The sequence below is a fragment of the Pseudoliparis swirei genome, chromosome 21 (genome assembly GCF_029220125.1).
Source record: "Pseudoliparis swirei isolate HS2019 ecotype Mariana Trench chromosome 21, NWPU_hadal_v1, whole genome shotgun sequence".
NCBI classification, from domain to species: domain Eukaryota; kingdom Metazoa; phylum Chordata; class Actinopteri; order Perciformes; family Liparidae; genus Pseudoliparis; species Pseudoliparis swirei.
The window spans coordinates 10950784-10962904 of NC_079408.1; the positions used below are offsets into that span (position 1 = coordinate 10950784).

The 12121-nt window shown below is 43.8% G+C and overlaps 1 protein-coding gene across 2 annotated transcripts in view; it reads right to left on the reverse strand.

The window, feature by feature from the left end:
* Nucleotides 1-9108: 9108 nt before the first annotated feature.
* The window catches only part of LOC130211694 (glucosidase 2 subunit beta-like), a 97704-nt gene continuing 94691 nt past the window's right edge, over nucleotides 9109-12121 (reverse strand). The window contains exons 14-15 of one of the 2 annotated variants that reach the window (XM_056442637.1): nucleotides 11935-12034; nucleotides 9109-10103 (exon numbers count right to left, since the gene is read on the reverse strand). In XM_056442637.1, coding sequence (XP_056298612.1) covers nucleotides 9966-10103; nucleotides 11935-12034 — 238 coding nt within the window. In that variant the 3' untranslated portion in view covers nucleotides 9109-9965. Of the gene's footprint in view, nucleotides 10104-11934; nucleotides 12035-12121 lie in introns of those variants that run through there. The other variant, XR_008835145.1, reaches the window with a different exon arrangement.

Below are 12121 nucleotides of genomic sequence, written 5' to 3' on the forward strand. Positions count from 1 at the left end.
AACGAGCCTAATTCATATAATTATGGAGTCAGTTTATGCTTTGACAAAGATGAATTAGTCATTGATTCGTGTGCACTCGTATTTATTCAGTTCATGTTTGAGAAACGAGGTCAGTTTGTAGATTAAGATGAATTCTTCTCTGCATTTAATCCAAGATATGCATTTGTGATATCGGTAAAGTGAGCACTAACACAGACGATGAGGATTGGACCTCAACGCGCACGGAGCCTCGGCCCTCGTGTCCTCTGCAGCCGGTGGAGATGAGATCTCCTCACAGTATTTACCCCGGGAATAGCGATGTCTGATTGGACTCTTCTGGGCGTGTCCTCCCGCTGAGAGGAAACCCACAGCAGCCGTCCGGGGGCGTGTCCATCCCGTTGTCCGTGGTCGTTCTGTTGCTATGGTCACGTGTCCTTGTAGTCCTGTTGTCTCTCTGTGGTCGTTGTAGTTCAAAGCCTCCTTGTTGTCATAGTGTGTCTGTGTGTAGTTGTGTCGTTGCCCTTGTGTTGGCGTCTTTGTGCTCTCAGCATCTCTTTGAATCTTTGTGTTTGTTTTGCATCTCTCAGTATTTTGTTTGTGGCTTTTGGCCTTCTTTATCTTTGTTTGTTTGTGGAAGTTTAACTTCCCTTTGAGGTGAAGTAGACCCTCCAGCTGTTGATCTAACGTCGGCGTATGAGGAGAGAGACTCTGCCCAGGGGGCCCTGGACTTCTTGGGGCCCCTGGGCCTGTTCGGTACTCCATCCATGAAACGACTGCAGGTAACAAACAGTTCTGCATCAAATCTTTTTGAGTGATTTACTGATATGGATTTATTTATTCAAGAGCTGAAACTAAATGTTTTATTTGAACAGGAATCATGTCTGTGTTTTGAGCAAACAGTCGCCGCCCAGGCTTTAATAAACCATCCTTCACACTCATTGACCTCAGGACACACATGATGGATACTGAGGTGTGTGTGTGGCTCGGAGGGGAAATAAACAAAGCAAAGGGAATACGTCATAACTCAGCTCTTCTTGGCCATTCTGATTTCTGATGCATGGTGGCTTTTCAAAAGCCAAAGTAGGACCTGGGAATCTCTGAGTGCGGGTTGTATTTACCCAGCATGCCTTTCCTCCGCGTGGTGACCAGTCAAACCATGTTAATATTGACAAAGATGTGCAGCATTTTAATCATGCCACGCAAAAGTTGTTTTACGGCTGCTCCACTGCTGAGCGATAGGCCCCGCCCCCTTACGCCGGTGCACATTGAAGAGATTTCACTTTGTTCCGAGCAGCGATTACAAATCACAGACGTCAGGAAGGAGGAGGACAGATAGATGGCCGCCATGGCATTTACATATTAAAGCATGTGGCGGCGGCGGCGGCGCTCTGTTTGAATGGCACGCCCCGCGAGGAGGAGGAGGGGGGGGGGGGCTCGCCGCGGTGACTGCTGTGTCGTAAATCTGAAGTTGTTTACGGATGCTGCCATCTTGGCGCGCTCCGGGAGGGGAACTTGGAGCAGGGCCATTTACCGGCAGCTTGATGAGAGTGCAGTGAGGCGAGTTAATTAATACAACATCCCCGGGCCCAGGGGCAAGGCAGCAGAGCTAACCCAGGAGGGAGGTGGAGGGAGGTGGAGGGAGGTGGAGCAGACGGGAGAAAAGAGCAATCCATGATGCGTGTGAATCCTCGATATGTAGAGAGCAGTGACGAGTGCGTCAGTAAAACACGATCAGAACACACTCATCATCTGGAGATTATCACTTCATCAAATGAAGGGATCGTACTCGCATTTATTCTTTGGCAGGTGTTGGACTCCGACCAATCGGAGCCGGCCGTCTTTCACGACCTGCTCAAGGGTCATCGGGAAGGTCATCGCGTGTAAGACGTCAGTCACCATTTGAAAAGCCAATGGATCATAATCGATATTGATTTTGGGCGTTTTAGTGTTTCGCTTCAACAAGCTGCTTGTCTGGAATACGTTAGACTGTATTTAAAATGCACCTGGTACCATCTCAGTGTCCTACTGGATTAACTGGAGGGAGAGAGAGGTAGAGAGAGAGAGAGGGAGAGCTTTTTAAAAACTGAAGTGTCTCCGGAACAGAAACTAGAACCAAACGGATCCATCGACCTCCACGACCTCTGGAGTAACTTTGGTTTCCGTTCCCCTGAGACGCTTCAGCCTCTTTGCCTCCCAGAGAGGCCTGGTGCTCTCCTTGGAGCTCCAACAGGAGGACACTCGCCTGGAGACGCAGCCTCCCCCTCTCCGTCTGTATCCACATCTTATTATTATTATATATGGTAACTGGTAACACAACGGTGGGTCCAAGGTTGTCAAACAGGATGTTTTTGTGTTCACTGTTGAGGAAATCATCGTCACACTCGGCTGTCTCTCTTGTGACGATGACGACGTTCTAGGATGAAGACGTGTCCTGAGAGCAGCTCAGGCTGCAGGCCGCTGCTCTGCCATGCAGAACAACTATATCATCTTTTACAATGAGCGTCCTCATTTATTGACTTTTATCACAGTGGCAAATCAGCCATATGAAAGCAGCAAAATACTGTAAATAGCGCGTCTGCCAGGAAACACAAAGGAGATCGGGGTTCTATAAATACCCCAATAAATCCTCCTAATCTGGAAGCGGGAGAAGCAGAAAATCGGTGGCTGAATCCCATTTTTACTGCTTCCGCCAGCTTTTTTTCTTTTGGTTGGTGTTTCGAATTCACTCGATAATTAGCATATTAAAATGCATGTGTAAGAAGTCTGTGGAGTCGTGGTGGCGAAAGATAAGGCGGCGTGGTCCACCGGAGGCCCATCAGTCTCGTGAATGGCTTTATAATTACCCAGATGCACAGACATCATTTTATTCTAAAAATAATGCGAAGTTTCGTTTCCCTTCCTCCCTGTTGCGTGGGGGTGGGGTGGGAGGGGGGGACGCTCCCCCTCTCTCTCTCCCCCCTCTCTCCCCCTCTCCGGAGCATGAAGTTAACCTTTCCCTGCCGGGAGGTGTGGCGCTGAGCTCGCTGCACGCTCCCTCTTTTGGGATCGGAGAACACGTTTGAATTGTGACACATTTGGGTTGTGTTCATGACATTCTGTCCAACTAAAAAGTATTTTAACTTCTCCAAGCCGACAAATACGCAAAATGGATTCTGCGCACAGACGACGTTCCCCACCCCGACACCTGGATCTGTCGGCATCGACCTGGAGACTCAGTATGGTGTCTGTGTGATAGTTATTTATTATTACGTTTAGGCCATTTTCAGGCCAATGTTCTCTTTTTGTAAATGCTTAAAGTAAAGGTTGTACTCCCCGTTGATAGTAATTGCTATGATAAAGTTACAGAACTCATAACCTCTACAATTGAGCTTACAGACAGAGGTCGACGTTGGTGGTTTTCTATAAAAATACCAATAAAAAAACCGTGTTTTCCATGAGTCCAAAGCCGCTGTGCAATGATCTGAAGCGTTGACGGACGACTCGGTTCTTCTATGATGAAGTATTGATGGTGCTGACTTTGATTCTGCAATAGGTACTTTTGATCCAGATCTGTCGCGGCAAAGGAGCCCCCCCCCCACCACCTTTGATCAAGTGTGTGGACTTTGAAGAAGAACTTGTCGATCTGCTGCTGCAGTGGCTGCTGGGGGAGCGCCGGTATGTTGACGTGTGTCCACCAGACTGCGGCGGTGCTCATGACGCATCAAAGTAAATGCTGACTTGTTCTTTTTCCCTTCACTTTCTAAGCCGAGCAGCGATTGAGTCTTTTCCCTCTCGGCACTCGCCTCCAATTCAAATCCAATACTTGGCAAACAAACTCTGTTATTTAAAGAGACGGGTTTCGTTCAGAAAGAACCGTGTCCAGCTTCCCTGTGGGCGTGTTCACCGCTCTGGTTCCACGCTTTGCACATGTGCAGCGTAATTTGATTCACACGAATGCCTCTTCTACAACGACAACGGGAACCTGTGTTATGCAACGCAAAAATAATGGCCGGGCCACGCGACATGTTTGAAATGCAAAGCAGCAACGCGGAGACCGCCGCGTCGTTAATAATTTCCATAATTGTGTAAGTATGAGGGAACTGCTCCACGAAATGGAGCAATCACTATTATCAGGTTGATAACCAATAATTACTTACAAACTTTGTCTTCATTAAGCATCTCCTGTGGAGCAACTGAGCTCAATGCAGCCCTCCAGGATCCCGGCTCTCCCTCTTCCTCTCGTTAAATCTCAGTCTCTCTCTCTCTCTCTTGTGTCTTTCTCATCCTGCTTTTCATTCCAGTCATTCTTCATCTCTTTATTCTGACCCGGCTTTTCCCGGTCCGATCCTCCTGTTCCTTCATGTCCTCGGCATGCTGCTCCTCTCAGGTCTTACTCTCCCAGAGAGATGAACCTTCCTCTCGGCCTCTCTGCATATATATGTCTATGTATGTGTATATATATATATGTATATATATATATGTATATTTATATATATGTATATACAGGACTGTCTCAGAAAATTAGAATATTGTGATAAAGTTCTTTATTCTTTATTCAAATAAAACATCTTGAATCTTGAATCTTGAATCTATTTTCTGTAATGCAATTAAAAAAACAAAAATGTCATGCATTCTGGATTCATTACAAATCAACTGAAATATTGCAAGCCTTTTATTCTTTTAATATTGCTGATTATGGCTTACAGCTTAAGAAAACTCTAAAATCCTAACATAAAATTTGAATATTTCCTCAGACCAAGTAAAAAAAAAGATTTATAACAGCAAAACAAAATCAAACATTTGAAAATGTGTTTCCAGGTGTTTCGAGTTAATTAGACGATTCAAGTGATTTGTTTAATACCCTACTAGTATACTTTTTCATGATATTCTAATATTTAGAGATAGGATATTTGAGTTTTCTTAAGCTGTAAGCCATAATCAGCAATATTAAAAGAATAAAAGGCTTGCAATATTTCAGTTGATTTGTAATGAATCCAGAATGCATGACATTTTTGTTTTTTTAATTGCATTACAGAAAATAAAGAACTTTATCACAATATTCTAATTTTCTGAGACAGTCCTGTATATGTGTATATATACATATATATATACATATGTATGTATATATGTATGTATATATGTATGTATATGTATATATATATATGTGTATATATATACGTATATATATGTATATATATATGTGTGTATATATGTATATATAAATATATATACATGTATATATGTATATATACATATATGTATGTATATATACATATATGTATATATGTATATATGTGTGTATACACCGTGTGCACAATTATTAGGCAAGTTGTATTTTTGAGGATTCCTTTTATTATTGAACAACTACAGTGCCCTCGGTGAATCCAAAATGTCAATAAACCTCAAACCTGAATATTTTAGAAAGTAAAAGTGAGGTTTTGGCTTTCTTAGGAGAATATCTGTGTGCAGAATTATTGGGCAACTATTAGTGTGCAGAATTATTATGCAACTAAATAAAAAATGACAACTTTCCCATCTCACTTGTTATTTTCCATCTGTTAACGTGAGAAAAATAAACAAACAACTAAAAATGTACAAATAAACATTTCTGACATTTAAAAAACAACTCAGTGACAAATATAGCTACCCTTCTTTTCAATAACAGTAATAAGCCTTCCATTCATGGACTCTGTCAGTTTCTTGATCTGTTGACGATCAAAGTTTAGTGCAGCAGCAACCACAGCCTCCCAGACACTGTTCAGAGAGCTGGACTGTTTCCTGCACTGTGAACCTCCTGTTTAAGTTCTCCACAAGTTCTCAATCGGGTTGAGGCCAGGTGAGGAAGCGGGCCGTGTCATTATTCTTTCATCTTTAAGGCCTTTACTGGCTAGCCACGCAGTGGAGTGCTTGGATGCATGCGCTGGAACATTGGCCTGCATACAAGTCATAAGAAGCTGCCTAATAATTATGCACACCTTGATATAGGGTATATATGTATGTGTATATATATATCTATATGTGTATATGTATGTTTGTATATATATGTATATATATATGTGTGTATATATATATATATATATTTTTATATATATATTTTTATATATGTATATATATACATATATTTATATATATTCATATATTTATATATGTATATATGTGCATGCTCATGGGAAGCAAATGCAAATGCATCGGTAAATCGGATAAAAGATGGTCATGGTTTCAAAGTTTCATAAAGATCAGACAGAGATGATATACATGTCCATGGCATTAATGAATCTCGTGATTTGGACATGAAGTTCTGAGAAGAGGAGCAGCTGGTGAAATCAGAACTTCTTACCTCTCAGCGTGTCTTTGGTGTCGGTCGGTTTAAACGTCTGTTGCACTTTTCTGTTTCCACTCTGTCAGGATGCTCCTCCCTCTCTCGACCCGTCCTCCATCGGTCAGTAAACGGTGGAGAGCTGCAGCGGGGAAGGCGACAATTGTGGGCCGCATGAATATGGTGCATGAAGATTGGCCACTTTTTGTATTTCGGTGGGTGAAGTCTGGCCTCGGGCGCCGTGTCCGACGTCTCCGCATGACATTTGAAACCACTTAGCGGTTACCTTCCTGAGCGACGCACCTGCACGTGAAGACACAAACAGGAGATACAACATAACTCACCCCCTTGGCATTGTGGGTAATCGCCCTTTATCGAATGTGCCCCGTATGTTATGCTATGTTATTTCTGGGAACTACGTAAACAAAGCGTGGCTTCCCAGAGCCGCCACCTCCTCTCCTCCTGTCAGTGGGAGCAGCCGACTGCAGGAGGCCCCGGTAACCACACGCTCTCACAGCTCGGCCTCCAGCCTCCGACCGCGACACGCTTCCACTCCACGGGGGAAGTGAGACACACACACACACACACACAAACATTTACCCTATTGATAGGCATTGCTGCTTATGCCTCCCCTCCATCCATTTTTTTTCTCAGTTTCCACATGGCTCTCCTCCCCCATACTGCTATTTTCTTCACAGTCGGTCTCTCTCCTCCTCCTCCTCCCAGAGAGCACGCCTTTCCTTTTTATCATCCCTCACGCTTTCCAATCTTCAGCTCTTTTTTTTTTTTTTTTCCATCTGCAGCTTGGATTCTCTTCTTCCTCTTCCTCCGCGTGTGGCGGTGTCGTCGTGTGACGCTGCTGCCGGATCTCTACCGGTGCGTCGAGTTAACGCTCCGATGTTATTACAAAGGGCAGCGCGGGGTAATATGTTCACTCTGTTTCATTGCAGCCATTTGCTATAATCCAAAAAGTTCATTTTATTTCTCATTAATGTTCACTCAGCACCCCATCTTGACAGACAAAAACAGAAATTTAGAAATGTTTGCAAATTTATTAAAAAAGAAAAACTGAAAGTGAGAAATTTAAAGGGGTCTGAATACTTTCTGTACTATTAAGATATAATTATATCACGTATAAAGATATTATGTGTATCGGATATGACTCGCCTCTGGTATTATTGTCTGCCCATGTGTGGATGAATGTTTAGATTGTGGAACAGTCATATTTAGGTAAATACAGAAAATATATGAAATATAGAACATTTAACATGTCTTTATATTTGCATATACATCCATAGAGGTGATTTGTTCATTTGTAATAAAACTAGCAAACAATACTATAAATTTAATTCTGTATTTTTGTTATATCCCCGACACACTTTTATATATTATAGATCAAAGACAAACGTAAACAACTACAAGCGCTCTGCACCGAGTTGTAACCGCCCTCATTCCCCTCAAGTCTCCCGCTGATTACATACTGTGTGTGTGTACTTGTATATCAAATATGTCTAAAAAGTTAATGTTATGGCATTTAAAAAATAATTATAGTATACTATGTCAAAAAAAGATGGTAATAAGATAGTATGTTGAAAGTGAATAGAAATCAATTAAGTAGTCTGTTACTCATCATGTGAATGTAAATATGAAGTGTTTTAAAATGACACCACCGCATTTCTGTTGGAACGAGTGTCGGCCTGAAGATGTACACACTGTGTGCGTCTCCACGACACCTTGAAATGGTGGCGTGGAGACGACGTGGGCACGAGGCCGACTGAAGAGACGGGAACGAGTGAGGAGGGAGACGGACGAGGCGGCCGCATGCCTTGTGGTGGGCGTCAGTCGGGCGAAGGCCTCGCCGGCTCCCGCTCCAGGTGACGGGTCCCCTGAACTAGTTTCTACAAAGCTGAGTGAGATTTAATGCAGCGTAAAGCCTCGGGCCCTTTTAGCAATTTAGAGTCCACACACAAACACGCCCACGCTCCGCTGGAAAGACTTTCCATCCCCGGCCCTTCATGTGCAAATGCACTGAATGGAGGTGTGCGTGTGTGTGTGTGTGTGTGTGTGTGTGTGTGTGTGTGTGAAGTATTTGTTACGCTGACATCAGCTTTGGTCTGTTGCATATCTGAAACGGTGAAAGAGGGACAGATTAAAATCCACGGGGGTTTTGTGTTTCCTTGAGGGGGGGGGGGGGGCATGAAAATGTATCGCATCCTTAGAAAAACTCTTTTCGTCGAGGCGGTGTAGCCGAAGTGTTTCTGTTCTCTCCGCACGCTGAAGGCAGCCAGTCGGGGTTCTTACATGCGAGCTTCGTGAACGTCCGTACGAACCCGCGCGTCACGTCAGAGTTTAGTTTCCACGCAGACGGGAGCTGGTGAATAACTCGGCCGCCCAGCAGGGTGCGATGTGCAGGTAGCCCGTCGCTGACAGCTGAGTGAGCTCCTCTTAATGAGCCCTGCTGCAACACACACACACACACACACACACACACACACACACACACACACACACACACACACACACACACACACACACACACACACACACACACACACACACACACACACACACACAGTGTTACATAACATCCTAAATAGCATGCACAGTAAGAAGCCGACTGCCAACGCAGAGATGTTACAGAACACAATGCACCACGAAGAGTTGGAAGTGTATACATATTGTTAGCGAATATAACTGTCAGTCTATATTTAATATTTAAACCACCTTAAAATGTTTGATTAGGAAATGATGCAACATGAAAAATAAAAGCATAGACAAGACGAGTTTTTGATAAAGTATGAAGTTTTATTTGTGCTTATGAATATGATTTTTGATACAGTAGTTACACTTTAAACTAATGTTGAGCCATAAGTGTTTATATCCTGAAATAACGCGGTGAGAGAACGCTCACTTTGTCAACAACAAAACACCATGAACATCCTGGAAAGATCAAAGTAAACGATGTGTCGTCTCCTCCCTAAATACTTTGTAACTTCCTCCTTCTTTGTTCTTTTTGCTGATAAAAAATAAATACAAATCAGTAACAACGGATCACAAATATATAGTTTAATTTAAAAGGCTGAATAATTCTATAAAACAGCTGGATGCTGTAGTTCGATCCCATTGAAATAGTGCATTTGTTGGGGACTACTTTCAGCTGAGGAGTAACACACAGAAGGCTGGAAGGCGTGGATCGACCATGTTTATCATAACCATAAAGTCTCTACCCGTCTGTGTGGATATGTTATGTCATTAGGCAATACTATAAGAGGATTACATAATGTTGGTTGATAATGAAATAGAAGGACACAGTCTCGTGAATAAGCAGTTATTTAGTGGCAGTCATCATTGGAATTGATCTAGTTTCTCTTCATTCTATTATTTACAGAGTCATCTTGTAGCGCTTCAAGTGTAAACCATATAAAGAATACTAGTCTCATTAAAGTCATTCGTTAGGCGCTGTATTCTAACGAGTGACCATGTAAAAGCAACGGTGGAACAGTTTATGAAACCAAAGTGGTCTGGGTGCGGCGGGTCAGACAATCAGAGTGTGACCTTACTAAGTCTTTCCTGGAAGGATATATGTTCTGACAACACTGATGTCAGGGGGGACCCTCAGGACCCCGGCCTGTCACCGCGGGCGAGCCGAGGGGGGCTACATTAATCTAGACCAGGCCAGTAAGGGGAGGGGTCACAGTTCACTGTGTACGCCCCGCTGCTTCAGCGCCGGCTGACAGGCCACCGGAGTCTGGAAGTCCAAGACGTACTGGCATTTGCTCGGCTCCTTCACCGACCGCAGGGCCGTCTCTGTGCCGCATGTCAGCGTGACCTAGAAAAGCACAAGGAGGAGAAGTTGAGGTGGAGGAGGGAGAGGAGCCGCGTTAGTCCAACGCAATGGCAGCTCCCGCAGGAGGCGGGCCTACCTCCTGTCTCCTACCTCTCGTCTCCTACCTCCTGTCTGTCATTTCCTAAGCAATTTAAAACTTTGGTCCAGACATTGGATTCACTGGAAATAGAAGATTTATGCAACAACAAAAAAGAAGAAAGAAAGACAAATGTAGCTCAGGTGGAGTTGGTGAAACCTAATCAGATGAAATGACCACAGGGTCCATGAGGAGTCTCATCAGGTTCCCCACGTGTGAGAACTAACCAGTGTCTGACTAACGGGTGACGTTGACACCCTCTGCAAGAGAGGGGAAGGTAAAAGCTACTTATTTTACTTCTAAGGGGTTTCCATAGCAACCCCTCACGTCATACTGCGCCCTGGAAATCCCTCTGGCAAGCACGAGCACCTAGAGAGGGAGAGAAAAGGAGCCGCGCAGGTATTATTATTATTGTTATTATTGTTGTCCTGAAGCTTCAGGTTAGACCCGTCGAGTTGCACAGAGACGGAAACATCTGGACGTCGGCTTCATAAGGAGCCATGTCCCTTTAGAACATGAACATTGTTTTCTTCTAAAATAAATACAATGACCCTACAGTGGGTACTGTGCTGGTTGGGAAAACTAAATAACACTCTGGCTTTTATTTATTTCATGTTTTTTTTTAATGTTTTGGCCATTAACCAAAAGTACTTGTGGGAACACGTCACTGTGGATTAGTTTAGACTTCTTTTGACGTGAAAATGAGTGCAATACAAATGTCACCGATAATCTGTAATTGCGTAAGAAAACGTATGCGTGTGTGTGTGCGCACAACTACATAAAATATAGTTGGTCCAAGTCACTGTAATCTGTGTTTTTACGTTTATGTTTTCTAATCAGATTTTGATTTCCCAGTTTCTTTATTGTCCCTTCTCGCATATTGTTGAATATTAATATATCATGAGCAACAGAAATTCTAGCCTAAGAATTCTCCTATTATGAATGTTTACTCTGCAACTTTGCTTGCTGCTACAAACAAATGTTCCCCTGAGGATGAATAAAGCATCCCTCCATCCCACATGTGGCAGTCCAGCTCTTTGACGAGGAGCTCAACCAGTGGAGTTCACTCCTCCCCTCAGACTCCACCACTGAACCAGTACATCACTGGTCCCACGGCTCCAGTTCCCCGCGAGAGGCGTGTCACCACAGAAAAGGAGAGCGTGAACCAAAAGACGAGATTCATCAGTTCAAATACAACGAGCGACGACTTCTGACCGGACTTCATTGATGCCCACAGCTCTCGGTGAAGCCGCCGTACCAAAGGGAGGATGTTATGACTTCATACATTTACAAACAACATTTATTGGACTCTGATTTGAAGAGTTGGCCAGACCCAGAAAACAAGATCATTAACCGTGATGCATTTTCGATCGAGCTAATTCTCGCGTGTCGGAGAGGCGGAGTCACTCGAGAGAGGACCAGAGGGAGCGGCAGGAGAACAACCTGATGGCTGGTGTCACTTATTAGTTTGAGAACTTCTATGAGGGCGAGCGAACCTGGAAGGCCTGGTGGCCCCGAACATTCGTCACCTAGTTGTGAGATTCTGACATTTTCTAAATATCGTCTCTCGTATGAAACGTTCAATTTACAAGAATACTAATAATTCTCAAAAAGGGAAAATTAGCCAGTCCATTTATTATTTTATGCACGTCTCGTGCCATGGACGGCGAACGTATTCCTCTCTGCCTCAACGTGCTCCCATAAGCTCCCGTGTGTGTGTGTGCGTGTGGTACTTACGGTGGTACTGCGTGAGCCTCCTTGCCAGCAGGGTTCTCCGTTCTCATACACCATGTGACTGTACTGGTTCTTTGGCGCGGCGGCCCACATCCCCCACCTCCTGAAACAAAATGGGTAATTTTGAATATTTTCATAAAGTGCACGTGTAAACTTTCTGTCGTAGTCGAGCCAAACAAAAGTCACCACC